This window comes from Mus caroli, unplaced genomic scaffold (assembly GCF_978045245.1).
Source record: "Mus caroli unplaced genomic scaffold, Mus_caroli_1 scaffold_3, whole genome shotgun sequence".
In the NCBI taxonomy this organism is placed as follows: Eukaryota; Metazoa; Chordata; class Mammalia; order Rodentia; family Muridae; genus Mus; species Mus caroli.
In genome coordinates this window covers 56,786,526-56,802,280 of record NW_028227258.1, presented here as the reverse complement: position 1 = coordinate 56,802,280, position 15,755 = coordinate 56,786,526, and the positions used below count along the sequence as shown (strand labels likewise).

Genomic DNA, 15,755 nt, shown 5'->3' with positions numbered 1-15,755 from the left:
CTTGTGCTGAGAATTCTGGGGCCATCTCCCATGGCAAAGAAATCAGGCTAGGACTTGAGCGTGTGGAGAATCTCTACCTAAGCAAGCCAAATCACAGGGCTCCCTACCAAATCTCTGATTTAGCCCAAGGAAAGGAATAGAAACAAAACTGGGGGTTGTTGAGAAGTGGAGGTGGGGTTTTTTGTTTTTGTTTTAAGCTAGCTGACTTAAATATCCTTCACATGACTTTCCAGGTATTTCCCAAATAGCAAGGACATGCTAGTTTACATTCATGGATTTAGGGGAGAAACCTGAAAAAAAAAATATGTACAACATAGTCTAAACTAAAACAAATATGTTCTGACCTTCCTATCACTGGGAGAGAACAGACTATTAATCACCTTTCTTGGTTATGGTTCAGTAGGGTTTTTGTAAGTCTCTCATTTCTTTAAAATTAAGTAAAAAAAAAATGTTTTTTCAGTTATGTATGCTTTTATGTGTCTGTATGCAGGTATCTGCATGGGATACAGGTACCCGTGGGGACCAGAAGAGGGTGTCAGATCTTCCAGAGGTGAATTTTAGGAGATTGTGCGCTGCCTATTGTTCCTGAGCACTGAGCCCCTCTCCTCTGAAAGAACAGTACACTCGACTACTACTAAGCCTTCTCTCCAGCCCATGTTCCTCCTTTCCCTCCAGCTAAAGCTACAGGGGAGCTAGGGAGGAACATACATCAGGAGAAGTCAAATATGCAGCATTTACAAAGGGGCCTGCAGTGATTAATCAGACAAATTCCTGTTTCTTTTCAGGAGAAAATTTTGTTCACTTTGGAATCAAGAGAAATTGGATCAGAGGTTCTTCTTGTTCATTATGTGTCTCTGTGTGGGTGTGCATAGGCCAGCGCCCTGCAGCGAGTTATAAATCACGTGTGAGGGTCTGACTGGGTGCTGGGAATGGAACTCAGTCCCTTCATAAGAGCAGCAGGTGCATTGCCACAGAGCCGTCCCTGAAGAGGTGACAGCTCTAACAGGGCCTAAGGAGACAGACAAAAATATCTTTCCCTAAGTTTCATTTTCACTGTGCTGATTTGAATGTTTGGTGTCATTAGCTAGGAAATGAAGTTAGTTTATCTCAAAAGCATCTGCCTTTTCAAGGGGTCAGAGTCAGGGAAATACTTCCTACAGAACTGTATTCATTTCCAGTATGGAAATGTGTACAAAGATGTGCCAATGTAGCAGTGTTCTACTCATGTTCAAACAGAATGCTTAGGCACTTCAAAGAGGCCACGTGTCGGTCCCCTCGATGTCCTAACACAGAATTGAAACCAGCCACAGTCAGAAAATTTACCCATTTTATTGATGCATTGCAACTGCTCTACTTTTTTACCATATTATGTAGAAAATACTGAAAATACAAGCTACTTTGTAAAACCAAAGACAACAACGAATCCAAAGATAAACTATGTTTTACACAATGGACCCTTTTCCCATAGTTAGTATTAAATTTTAAATAGCTATTTCTTTTGTTAAAATGATTATTTTACATACTCCCTAAGTACACCTGCATTACAAACATAGATCAGTAATTCTCAGAACTACCTCTTTCTAGAAGCTTGTTGTAAAGGAAGCACACAACCAGAAAAGGGAGAAAGAAAGAAAGTTTAACCACACACAGGAACTAGCATATCAAATACATTTAATAAAGTAGGAATTCCATTGCAATATCAAGGATTCAAAGCAGAAATACTAACATTACATATAATGTACATAGAATGTACTGCTACATATAGTGAGATTATTTTTCAAGCTGAATTGAAACCACACATTATATAAAGTTTAGCAACAAACAACCATGGAAACATGGAGACATGCTGCACCATCCATCAGTTAAAAAAAAACACAAAGCAGGTTTGGCCATTCCTGTCACCGAGAGGCAATTTCATCTCCTATCCTAAAACAAACCATCTCAACTAGTAGATTCCTGCATACTAATGCAGAATAGAACAGACATTACTGTGCTGGCCTGGCTAAGCCCCTCTAGCGGAGGATGATGGATGAGCAACCACAAAAGCAGGCTCTCAATGGCCAGAACTGTTTGAAATGGGGTTCTTCTTCTTGGGGTTAACAGGGTAACCACCTCCTAGTTGCAACTGGGGACTCTGGAGTGACTAAGTGTCCTGGTGTGTGCCTATGCAACCCTTCCAGTTCCTCTCTCACCTGGGAAGGGAGAAACTGGAAATGCATGTTCTAAGAGAAGGTTTAAAGCCTTAAGCTGTTCCCAGGTCGGGCAATGCCGACCCAGGTCAGCCCTATGCTCATAGGGCTTTCCTCCACTCCATCAGGGCAAGCAGTCAATGTTAAGCCCCAGGACGGAATGAATGTAAAACTTTGTCTGGCGCATACACATTCAGCAGACACAGATGGGTTATCTAGGAAAATCTGAAATGTCAGTTTGCAGAGTGACAAACTCAAAGTCTGTAAAGTCACATTGCTAGCCAGATGTCTCAGGTAACGATGCAAACTCCTAGGCATCCTCTTTTCCCATAAAGACTCCCATCTTCAATAACTGCTTATTGGATTAGGGAGATTAGGAGGTGGGGACAGGGTTGGTTTGTTTTTTCTCTGCATCTCATTCCTATAAAAACAATAAATCTTGTCCCTTGTAGAGAAAAGGTTAAAAAAAAATGTTTGCCTAGAAACTAGAACTGTATTTAAATTATGAAAAACCCAGAATGCTTGGGGGAAAGGAAACACAAAGATCACACACAGTATAACACTAGTGACAAACTACACAATGATGCGTGGTTATCTCAACCAACAGACTGCTGAACGCACAGCCTAATATAATGATTAAAGAAAAGACAACACACACCACGTTGCTGGCAGGCTAAACTGACTACCTGCCCTGCCCTGGAAACTCTTCCTCCCCATGATGAAGAAACTCCAAGTTCGTTGACAGCCCCTCGGTGTTCCACCTGGTTCAGAACTTTCCTGACCGGGTTCCATGAAATCTCCCATCTCCATCCTGCACCTCCCTGACACCACCTACACAGAACCAATCCTAGAATTACCACTCAGATATAATTTTCAATTCAGGTGGACCACATCTGTAGCTTAGGGTTAACCTCCTCCCCACAAATCCCTCATGGGCAAGAAATGTCCCCACCCCTAGTACCTTCAACTTGACCCAAATCCATAGAAGGGTTGAATACTAGGACAATTTTACAGCGAGAGGGGCCCCAAGAACAACATGTTGTCCCAAAGAAACCTCAGGAATCGTTCGGATTCAAGAGGTTTTGCTTTCTTTTTCATATTCGTCACTAATTAAGAAACCTTTCTGTGAGCTTCTTGTCACCAGTAGTTCTACAAAACCCTTCTCGTAGTATGGGGACATATTAAGCAATACAACAGGCTCTTTGGTATAAACATCTGTTACATGCTTTAAAAACAAAACAAAACAAAACAAAACAAAAAAACAACCCCAAAAAACAAGCAAAGTTTACCAGGAACGACAACTATGCACAGAAAGGACTATCATATCACATGGAAGAGAGAAAAGGAATCCCATCCTAAGTGATTGCACAAACCTTCAAATATGCATATTTAGCACTGGCGTCACTGTTCTCTCGCCTGCTTCCTGAACTCTCACAGAAGCCAGGTAGCAAGGTACAGTGAGAGAGCCACATTGGGGAATGCTTCTGTGAGAACTGAATGGAATGGGACAGAGGTGGCAGTTAAGGAGGAAAGCTGCGGCTTTGACTTGTCACTGTCGGTAGGGAGACTGAGAACAACGAACGCATTTACACAACACAGCTACTAAACCTGTTCTGTTAAATCCCAGCGAACAGCTTGGGGTCCACTGGGGCTTGCTGGTCATCCTAAGGCAAGCTCACTGTAAACTCTATTAACCACTACATTATCATATAAGGCACTACAATAAGGGAGAGAGGAGAGGAGGAAGGAAAAGACACACACTGAACAATCCTCACCAGACACACCTGTGCAAACAATCCCAAGGTCTCCTCTCTGTAGGCAATGCCCCTGCTCTCTCAGCACTACAGTAATATGCTCTAATAGAATTGCAATTAGTTCACATACATTCCAACAAGTATCAGTTCATTTTGGTTTAAATACAATGGAGACATAATCCATCTCCGGGGTAACACTGGAGGATCAGATACACACTAGATACACAATTCAAGTGTAATCACTACACATTTGATTACAAATAACATTTTGGGTTAGAGGAAAAATTGTTATATTTCTTCTAATCAATATGTACATATTTAATTATGCAAAATATTAAAACACCACCATTACAAAACTTCTAAAATATTTTTAAATTCAGTAATAAACTTTTAAAATATCTTCTGCAATTCCTACATGCACTTATTATATAAGTCTTAGAGAGCATTCAATTTGCTGTTGGCATACAAAGGAAGCTACTTTAAAGTATAAAAGCTATACACAACTTATCTGGTTTTAGTTTCTTTAGTTTTCCCCTCAAATAAGTCACATGAAACAGAAGGGAGAGATGAGGAAAACACAGACGTGTATTATTTATTGAAAATTCATAGAAATCTTAGGCAATGTTTATCAGTGCCAGTATCTCACTTTAGAGAGATTTTGCATACTATTGTATGCAAACCACCAGCATACACTCACCACCTCACTGGCTTTTCTATAAGGAGAATTGAAGTTAAACTAGAGAGAGGAGGAGGACTTGAATTCATGGTCTTCATTTAGAATGAATCCTGGTGGGCACAGTCCTCACCCTCACCTTCCTTCCCAGCAGCCCAGCAGCTGCACAGGTTTCAGTATTCGTTGTACTAAAACCCTAACAACTGCCCAGTAAGGACAGCACGACATGAAAATGAAATCACTCTCAGTTTCCATGTGCCATAAGCACAGCCTTGCTAAGCTGCTTTCAAAATAAAAGGCAAGGAAGTCTTGTGTTTTAGTTTTTTAAACAAACAAAAAGTAATGACTCTTTCTCATCTGTTACAGGATTTCAAGTCAGCATTTCCCCTCGTAAAGAAGAGCTTTACTTCATTTTAAAAACATTTATAGAAACCAAGTCAAAGAGACCAAATGTATGACAGAGGGTAACTTCAGAACGATCTTTCTTCCTTGGTAACTGCAGAAGATGGGCTTCTGAGCTCTTCCAACGTCCAAAAACGCTGTCACAAGAATAAAGAATTAAAAAAATAGGGCAGACTTGGGAGACTACAACAATGCAGTCAACACTGAGAGCTGTTCCCCAGAGAAAAGCCTTCTGCTTCAGTGGGCCCCTGCAGAACACGCTGCTGGCTAGGAACTTTCATGAGGAGATAATGGAGGCGCTCTCCAGAGCCCATTAAGAACTCAGGGCTAGAGGCAGGCAGCCACGGAGCCCCCCCTCGTGCTCATCAACTACAAGTAAGAATACTGACTGATCTTGGTAGGACTCAGCGGGTATCCAGTGTAAATTGTTGAGCCTCGGGAAGACCCGATGTAGGACTGAGTGGCAAACTGGTGTTGGTACTGAGCAGGGGCCACACTGGCAGAAGTGAGGAGGCTGGGCCCGACACTGACAGGAACCTGATGCACCAGAGTGCTAGGGTGTGTGGTATAAGCTGCAGCATGCCTTGAGGAACCCTGGGGGGAGAACAGATGAGCAATGGAACTGGTGGAGCCCAATGCAGCAGCAGAAGTGGGGGCAGCGTACGTATACAGGTGAGGCTGGCTTGGCAGGTGAGCAGGGGCTGGGGCCAAGTGTGGGTGCCCCGTCGAGTGCAGTGGGCTGCCATGCTGGAAGGCGTAGGGGGCTTGGGAGAGCGGGGCCACAAATGCCTGCTGTCTGCGGGGAGCAGGGTTGCTGCTTCTTTCCTGCGAGGTTGAAGCTGACGATGGCTGCTGGTTCTGGAAGGAGGAAGAAGGGAATGAGGAATCTTGAGGTCACTCTGGTTCATGGCGCCAAAGGCCTTGAGGGTCTCACAGGTATTGTTTCTGGAATCTCCCAGTCAGGCAATGGAAGCTAATTGAGCCAACTATGCCTCTGCCTCTTGGAAGAACAGATCCTAACTCGGCTCAGGAAGAAGGCAAGAGCATAAAAGTAGGAGAGGAAGTGGGGGTTCTTCCACAGCTACAGGTTAGTGACTTAGGTCATCCTGTCCTGGAATCAGCGGGGTTTTGTTAACTGACTTTTCTTACTGGTTTCTTGTCCTCTAAGCTCGCCTCGGCTCAGGATGGAACCTCAAGGGCATGCGCTAACTCAACTTCCATCTGCACCTGCGTGTGATCTCCACTCTCTCGCCTACCAGCTAAACCCTCATTCTGATACTCACTTCTGACAGACATTACACAAGCCCTCACTATCCCATCAGAGGATCACACGGCAGGGCGTGTCCCAAGCTCTAGGAACAGTTAGAATTACAACCGCTGATTTAAGTAAGTGGCTTTCTCTGTCTTGACTCAGGTAAAGAGTATAAGGCTCCAGTTACTTATGGCCTGAGGATAAAGGGAGAATCTGGTTCAAAGCATGTATGGCGGTGCAGTACATCTCCTCACACTCACTGATCAGATGAAGAGACGTAGCACATGCAGGTACGACGCCAGCCACAGAACACCAGAGGTTTGACACAAAAGGAGCTTCATTTGGCTTTATTCAGCGGTCCAGCCAGAAGCAGGGTTCTCCAAAGAGTAACAACAGGGAAGAACTCAAACAGAAGGTAGCAGCCCCTAGCGCTTACCTGGCTAAGGTTGAGTGGCTGCACCGCGCTGGCTCCCCCTCGCTGAGCCCGGTACCCTGTGGGAGTGATACAGCATCCAGATGACTGCCCACTCACTGAAGCCACTGGCTTGGTCTTACTGCTAAGGAGACCTAAAAAGGAGTCAAGGTTTAGAAGCACTCATCTAACCTTAGAGTATCACATTAGGTCACATTCTGTCTGTCATTTCATTCTGTCTGTCATTTGCTAGAGTTAAGTTTCAGTACAGCTTACTTCCTCAATTACATTTGTACCAGAACAACAAAAACTGTTTTATCCACCTCTTTTCTGTGTTGCCACAAACCCACAGAGATCCTTAAATAGCAACCTAAGTAAAACTATCTAATGTCTTATTACACATAAGGAAACAGAGATACAGGGAACACACTCCATGCCCCCAATGAGCCTGTACTTTTATGTTCTACCTTGTCTTCAAGACAGCAGACTATCTCTACAGAGAAGTACACTGACTTAACAGAAGTGTTCTTAAATTAGAACCCTTTCATGGCCTATAAACAGTAAGTAGAATGACCTATAATAAAACACTAAGTGTAAGACACAGATGGCTATTCTAACACCAAAAAACATCCCTCCCTCCCTTTGCAATAAAGTTGCCAATGGGAAGCAGCTGCCTCATCAGACTGCCTTTCCTGGGCCTCTCTGCATTTAGAGGTAAAGAAAGGTTTATCTCCTCCAAACTTCCAATAGGATGCTAAGAATCATGCAAGCCTAGCAACCAGAGATGCTTGCAGTGGGAAGTGGTGTAAGTAAGAGTAAACTCTGCTATGAAATTGGGACTTGTTACTGCCCTAGTACTGCTCAACGAACACACAACTAAAGTAAGGGCCCTGAGCTCAGTATCCAACAGCAAACAAAGTAGATGAAAGTAATTAGGTGAAAATCAAACTAAAAAGTATTACTGCTACGGCTGAAAGTCTAAAAGGGCATGTTAAAGTCATTTAAAAATCTTTTATTTGATTTTTACCCTTGTGTGTATGTGTGTCTATGTTTGAGGATGCCCACAGAGTCCAGAAGGTCTTGCTTCCCCTTGAGCTACAGTTATACAGGCAGTGGTATGCTGCCTGATGTGGGTAATAGAAATCAAATTCAGGTCCTCTGGAAGAGGAGCAAGCACTTTTAACTACTAACTCACCATCTTCAGCTCCCAGTCATCTTTAGTATTATCAAGTCCTTTCTATCTAGATAATTAAGTCCAAATCAGGTGTGGCAAGCCAAACTGCTTCCTGTTACTAAAGAATGTCTTATCAATTTTTTCCACGAGAGGTGAATATATTGAGAACGCTATGCTGACACAAAACACAACTTCATTCCCATATTAATCCAAGCAAATAAATGTAGGAAGAAAAATGTAGGGAACTGATTTCTGAATTAAGTACTATTTAAAAATATCTATGCTTAGTTTTAACCACTAGCATAATATAACTAAATATTAAATATATGCACATCCAAGGAAAATTCAATTCTAACTTACCTGAGGCCTGTGTTGCTACAGTGCAGTCGCCAAGCTGTGTTTTCAAAGGAGGCACAATGATAGTACGGGTGCCGATGCCATCTGCTGCAGGTCTGCCAGGTCCCTCCAGAAGGGTCCCACTGTTGCCCCGCAGAGCACTCAGAGTGTCTGTGGGATATGGGCTGCTCAGGGAGGAGTCAGAGTCTGGAGAATCATTGACAGTGACATAACTGATGACATTAGACCTCGCCTTCAGGCTCGAGCTGAGGAGAAGAAAATGCAGACAGTTATAACTGCCCTTTTAAGCAGCGCCTTCCTTGGTCTGTAGTTCTCTCCTAACAGTTGATGACAGTTACCACAGCAGCTAGAGGCTAAGTATTAGTCTGCATCAGGCACTGCTTTCTCACACTAACTAGCTGGGGAATCTTTTCAACCCTGCACAGTATTACCCCATCCCTATTGTAGATAAGGAAATTAAAACATAGACAAGGGATTTATACAAGATCATACAAAGAATGAATAGGAAAGACAGCACGCAGAGCTAGGGTACAACCATCTTGGAGTCCACAGTTCCCGCTGCCTCTTAGCTCTGACAGTGATAGTCTTCAAGCGCTGCTCTTTCTCCTTTATCATTTCCTTAGACTCAAAGGTTTCTGTCTTTAAGCAAACGTCTCACTGTAGGTCTGGTTTTGTTTTTCATTTGTTTGAGGCAGAGTCTTGGCCATATGTAGCCCAGTATGGCCTAAAACCCCAAATTCTCCTGCCTCTGCTTCCGAAATGCTGAAATAACAGGTGTGTACTGTACCCCCATGCCCAGCTGAGCTGCTCTGAAAAAGATTCCAAAATGGCTCTCAGTTTCCTGATTTTTCAGTAGTATTGGCTTCAGTTGGAGAAATCAAGGGGCTACACACACCTCAGAGGTAACTTTTCCTATTAGTCTGTCACTTTCTTTCACCAAAACGTTTACTTTTTTTCTCTCCCCCAAATCAGTTCATGAGCACCTTCAAAAGCTGACTTGCAAGTTCACCTAAAAGGCCTGAACTGCTTTCTAACTTTGTTTTTCTAAGTTCATTCAAACTTCACTCAGCAGGCTGGAGGCAGCTCATTAAGAGCTTGTTGCTCTTTCCGGTGTCCAGAGCTCAGTTTCTAAGCACCTAAGTCAGGCAGCTCATGAGCACTATCACCCCAGCTTCAAGGGACCCCATGTCCTCCTCAGCTCCCACAGGCACCCAAACTCATACACACAAGAGCATAAATAAATCTTTATCTTATTTGCTTATTTGTTTATTCATAATTTTTTTTTTTTGTTTTAAGACAAGATCTTACTGTATAGCCCCTTTGGCTAGCCTAATATCTGTAATGTAGACCAGGCTGCCTTTGAACTCATTATAGATCTGCCTGCCTCTGCCTCCTGAGTACTAGAATTAAAGGCATATGCCACCAATACCTGGAAATTAATAAATCTTTAAAGCTCACTTAGTTATAATTTGATAAAGTCTCTTAATTTACTTTCCTATGCGACATTTACCTTTGTAGGTAAAAGGTCACACGACACCAAAAGCTCAATAAAGAACATCACACAGATCAATCAAGGCACGCTGCATAGTTCTTAAACTTACTGGTACCCACTCAGTAAACTGCCTAGTTAAGGAGTGTTGTGGCTTGAATACCGAGGGTCCCCCATCAGCTGACTTGGTTCTCAGCTGGTGTCAAAGCTTGGGAAGCTAACAGAACCTTTTGGAGGTGGAGTTTTGCTAGAGAAAGCATACCACGGAGAGGTTTTGAGATTTTACAGCCTGGCTTCACCTCCTGTTCCTTGTCTGCTTCTTCAATGTGAAGCAAGTGTGCTCCGACAGCTTCCTGTCAGTCCAGACTCACACTCCTGCTTCCATGGCTTCCCCACCATGAGACTGGCCATGTCTATGCTCTCTGAACCTCTAAGCCAAAATGTACCATTTTGCTTCTGAGTTGCTTTTTGTCAAGATGTTCTACACAGCAACAGAAAAATAACTAATATACTTGGCAAAAACGCTAGATAAAAGGAAGCTTCGTCAGTTTTCAGACCAACTGAGGGTCCTGTCCTCCCTCTCCCAGGGAAGCTTTCTCAGAATAAGATATGCAAGTTTCAAATAATCTACCTACCTAATTCACTACAACGAACTGTTTTCAGAATAAGCCCCCTGAAGGCTAGGAGCACGCCTGTAACTTAACATGAATTGAAGCCAGAGGAGCCATACAAACCTGAGTTAATTGATGAATAACACTGAAGAGAACTTGACAAGGCTCAGTTATGAGAACTTCTGTGTTTGACTAACTTATCCAGAGCTATACTTACAAATTACCTCTCTTCTGTCTGCTCTTTGTCTTTTGTTTTCAGTCAAAATTGCCCTTGAATACAGCTATCAGTCAATGACTTAAGGTGTGCTGATGTTAACAAAGGCAGACAACGCCTGACAACCTTTTGCCTAGCTTACCTATTGGGCTTGTATTTGTTGTCCTCTTCTTCATCAGTGTCACTACGGATAGTGATGACACTCACAGGAGGGCTGGGAGTATCTGGAATGATGATTGGCTGATGCTGGTCTTGGACAGGGACTAGGGAATTATAAGAAGATGTAGTACGAAGAGGACTACTCCCAACCAGAGAATAAACTTGAGAAGGCAGGACTTCCAGAGAGGATCTGTGGGAAGGTTCACAAGTTAAGACTAGCAGGCCCTTGCCCCACCATTCCGACTGCACATTCCTTCCTCTGACTTTCTAATTGCTTTCTGGTTCTTCTTTACCTAATCAATAATACATTTAACTATAAAAGTTCTAATAAAAAACTAACCATTCTGGCTACTATTCCAATAAGAACATATTTCCAAAGATAAAAATTTGTATGTTTATGCACCTCTGTCCCCAGGTTAAGTTTTACTCTATAAAAGTAGGGAGAAAAATGAAAACATGTCTAGCCAGAAGGCTCAGTGCTTCCCACCCTAACCTGATAGCCTGAGTTCAATCCCAGGGACTAATATGGTAGGAGAGAACTGACTCTTGGACATTGCCCTCTGACCTACATTTATCTGCCAAGGCATATTCACCACACACACACACACACACACACACACACACAACCACACAAAAATCATTCACTTTACTTCACATCACACAAATAGTAAATACAACAAAAATTAAAACATTATAAAAGTGGCCTGGATCTAAAGTGACAGCAGACACAAAAGATGATTATATCGAGGACACACCGCCCAGATGAAAAGATCAGCTCATGCTCAACTTGGCAGGTACTTGCTACTTCAAACTAAAATACCTATACTATGACGACCAATGCCAGACCACGATACTCTCCAAGTTTTAAACGCAGGACCTAACATAGACTTACTTGGATGAAACTGGAGCAGACTGCTTATTCTTCTTTGAAGGGAGGGAACTAGACTGTTGTTGTCTGACAACATGGGCAACACCAACATTCAGAGGCTGAGCAGTGGCCAAGGTCACATGGTTGGTCAGCAAAGATGGCTGTTGCATGATAGTGCTGTACTGGTTGCCATGAGAGTGGCCATTCCTGTGCCAACATAAAGAAACAGAAGAGTGACCCCCCGACCACTAACATGCTGCACCCAGTGGGCATTAAAGCCATTTAACCACAGCTATTTTTACTCTTTACAGTCAGGCGCTGGGATTGTAAGGCTTTAAGATCTCACTGTGTCCTTTCCAATCAGGTAAGGCCTGTTTAAATATGAAGTTCATGATTCCTGATCACAGAATCTTATATTTCAGAAATATCTGCTATTTTTCTTCTGACTCTTTTTCTAGAATGAGGACTCATTTTCTCAAAGGCCTTCAAACATAATAAATTTCCTTTCTTCCTAGTCTCTTCATACCAAGTACTCCTCCTCTCTAGGCCCCCACCACATGTGCAGAGGGAGGGGTGGGCTGCTTGTGCTTGCCTCCAGTCAGCTAGCTGTTGGCTGCTCCCCATGGCCTCTGGAATCACTGCAGCAGGCTGGACAGAGTTGTGCAGAGCTACCCCGGGCAGCTGCTGCCAGGCTGAAGGCAGGAGAATTTGTTGGGTTCCTCCAGGCCAGGCTTGCTGCAAGGAAACACATAAAAGATCCAGACTTGACTCATTCGTAGCTTTTTATTTTGTTTTTCAGATGAAAGAAAAAGTTGTATCTTTAAAAAAAAAAATGTAGATTGTTAACTTGCAGAGATTAAAAAGGGGAGAGAGGCAGTGCAGAGGGCTTACTGGTGGCTGCCAGAGCAGTGAAAGGGAGAGGGGCTGCTGGCATGCCTTTGGCGACCACCAGACCCAGGTATGGGTCTCTGTGCTGTCAAGAAAAGGAACATGGAGACTCAAGGAAACCCTAGTGAAATAATATTCTTTTCACAAAAGCCTATAGGAAGACTGGCTTAGAAAACAGAAATTCTAAAATCTGAATGCCAATCAGGTAGGAAAACAGATCAATTCAACCAATAAAATATAGCAGACATGGATGACCAAATACTAAATGCTTGGGTAAATAAGCTGATATCAGCAAAAGAAAGATAAAAACATTATTTTAGCTATATGATAGAATTAAAAATTAAGTCAATGAACAAAAATTTTTCTAAATAATTTTTAAAGCACCAAATTATTTTCAAAGGTTGCCCAAAACATATGTTTTATGTATCATTAGAATTTAACACCAAACTAATCGCTACAGGAAAACAGAGAACTTATAGTTCTAAGAGACAATGATGGTGCTTAGGATAGACTGAGTAAAAAATTCATTTTCTGTACTTCTTATAGAAACTGGCACTTTCTGAAAACATATATAACAGCAAGTTTCCTTTTTAAATCTGAGTTCCGTGGTGCAATTCACCTACTAGGGTACCATATGGTTCTGTTTCAAGAATTTCAAATTGCAAGCCCATCAAAACAGTTTCAAAAATATTTCTGCAAGTAACAGATCCACTTGTTACAAATACTGGTTCCAAACAAGAAGCCTTCTGAGCAGAGAAACTGCAAACACGTCTGCTACCATAGGCAGAATTTAAAACAAAACAGAACAGAACAGAAAATAAGAGATGTTAAGTCACACCATGCGTCTTTCCATAAGCCAACACCTGCGCAAGACAAAGCGTGTAGTTTAATACAGAGCAAGAAATAACATTCCAATGGGAGGCAGAAATCTGGCGTTCCAAGCGACGAACTGTTTTGACAGAGGAAGAACAAAAATATGCAAAGCTTAACAAATGGCTAGAGCAAACTTAAGAAGAGCAGCAAAGGTGAAAGGTCAACTGACATTTCCAATCTCAAAACTATTATAAGTGAGCAAATTAAAAGGTGGGCTGACCAAGCTGGAATTGTGTCTGACTCCCTGGCACTCAGGTTTGATGCTTATGAGAAACAACCCACAGGTGGCACAGACTTAAACTGCAAACCAAACAAGCTCCCTGCAAGTATGTTTCAGAAAGCGTTTCCATTCATGAACACTTGAGAGGTAACAGAAATTTAAATCCACTGCGAAAGATAAATACCAGGAGATTCAAAAGTATCATTTAGGTTTGCAGAGGCTTACCTAATTTTAAGTGTCAAATAATGAAATGCTGGATTTGAAATAATACTAATTCACCAAAATAAACCAAAACAAAACACAGCCTAAATCACTCTGGAGGTTACAAATCCTAGAATACACTGCAAAGCCAGCTGTCTTGTTTCCATCTCTGAGCTGGACACACCCACCACTCAGCTATCTGAGCTGACTCTCTCCTTGGGACTTCTAAACAAAGATACTGTGCTTACAAGTTTGTCAGCCATATTTCCATCTGTGTACTGCAATTTATTTGTAAGATAATTTGTCAGAACAATTCCTACAAATAGGTCCACTTTTAATTTCTGATGAGCAGAATGCTCTAAGTGTATTTAATGGGAATACCCTTACATGGAAGATGAAAGGTGCCACTGATCATGAATGGCAAAAGCACTATCTTCAGACAGTCACAGAAGGAAGTTCACGGGATGAGAAAGCCATACGTTAAGGCCATTTTAAAGATTTCCATACACACGAAAGTATTAGGAGATTACAATAACAAAAAGGAGCAGCTAGCTTGACAGGGAGTTCAAGTTTTGGCATCTGGATTCCTGTGGCAGGGCCACATGGAAGGCTGTTCATTTGCTTCCATCTCAAAAGACCAGGGTAAGAGAGGGCAGAAAACAGGTGGAGTGCTGAAGCTTGCCTGCAGCTACACAGAGAGCTTTAACCACACCAGGCTTGCAAAGATGAACCACACAGATCCTCAGAGTCAAACAGTGCTTCAGCAAATGTTGGGGAGGAAACAATGAGACATTAAAGATGTAGCAAGGACACAGCCACAAGATGGCACATGCTTCCATGCCCTCTGCAAAGACTAAGCTAGGTTTTTTGGTTTTGTTTTTTTAATGAGAAAACCAGAAGAACAGAACAAAAACAAACAGGAAAAAATAAAAAAAGAAAGAAACCAAAGAAACTCCGTTAGTAACACAATCAAGTGAGGGAATTACCAGTACAGCAGCAGTCTGTTCAACCAGCGCCGGCCGGCCTGCTGCGCAGCTCAGGGTAAAGGGCACCGCATACTGCGGCGTGATGGTGGCTACTTGAGGGTGGAGAGTTGCTACCATTAGTGGTGTACAGCTTCCCTGAAATGTAGATCAGGCAGGTGAGTGAATGAACACCGAGGCAGGTTATCTGGGTTCAGACGGGTTTGCATCCCCCCAAGTTATATCTGACAATGAGCTAATTTCCTACCACCTAAGCACACATGCCAAACACAACCTTTCCTTTTCAGCCGTGAGTGGCTTTAGCCCACTATGCCAAAAGTCAATGATATCAGGTAAAAAGAGGTATAGGAATCTTAGGTATAAGCTATAGGTATAGGTCTTGGACCAGATTCAGAACATCCTATAAAACACAGGCATTTCGTTTATGAAGAAATCTTCCTTCTACTCACAAAATAAGTTTTTGGATTTCAGAATTTCTGGTATGTTGTGGACCACAAACATTTACACATGGAATTCAAAGTGTAATGTTGTATACTATACACATCCGTCATGATTTTGTCTATGACCTCAGTTTCTCAATCGGGAAAACTCTGTGTACTATCGTGACATTTCTCAATGTACAGAGTGCCATCTCTACAAGTCTAAAGAGACAATGAGAGTTGTAAAAGACAGGAATAAATATTCTGTTTTCTTAGAGAGATTTCATTTTAAGACGTCTGAATCATGAGCAAGAAAGATCTTATAGTCAAAGCAAATACCACTTTTTTTTTTTCAGGACAAAATATTTGTTTCTCAATAGTGCTGCTCCGGCTTTTACCTGTGTGAGTACTCCTGACTGGATCTGCAGCGGCTGAGCAGCAGGCGCCTGGGGTACAATTGGCACAGCATTATCCATCCTCACAGGGAATCCAGAATGCTTTGTTGTTGCTTGTAGTCCAGCTGGTGAAGCAAACATGACAGTGAAACCTCTCTGCTGGGTCATTACTGTGTGTTCTCTTCACTGCTCAGGTTTAACTCTGGACAGTTAAGACAAAAC

The 15,755-nt window shown here is 42.4% G+C and overlaps 1 protein-coding gene across 3 annotated transcripts in view; it reads right to left on the bottom strand.

Moving 5' to 3' along the window:
* Positions 1 to 1,310: 1,310 nt before the first annotated feature.
* The window catches only part of Hipk1 (homeodomain interacting protein kinase 1), a 51,586-nt gene continuing 37,141 nt past the window's right edge, over positions 1,311 to 15,755 (bottom strand). For all 3 annotated transcript variants that reach the window (XM_021158974.3, XM_021158973.3, XM_085835606.1), the window contains exons 9-16: positions 15,537 to 15,658; positions 14,723 to 14,857; positions 12,147 to 12,289; positions 11,579 to 11,761; positions 10,670 to 10,876; positions 8,217 to 8,458; positions 6,707 to 6,837; positions 1,311 to 5,876 (exon numbers count right to left, since the gene is read on the bottom strand). In XM_021158974.3, the coding sequence (XP_021014633.1) occupies positions 5,388 to 5,876; positions 6,707 to 6,837; positions 8,217 to 8,458; positions 10,670 to 10,876; positions 11,579 to 11,761; positions 12,147 to 12,289; positions 14,723 to 14,857; positions 15,537 to 15,658 (1,652 nt within the window). In that variant the 3' untranslated portion in view covers positions 1,311 to 5,387. The remainder of the gene's footprint in view (positions 5,877 to 6,706; positions 6,838 to 8,216; positions 8,459 to 10,669; positions 10,877 to 11,578; positions 11,762 to 12,146; positions 12,290 to 14,722; positions 14,858 to 15,536; positions 15,659 to 15,755) is intronic.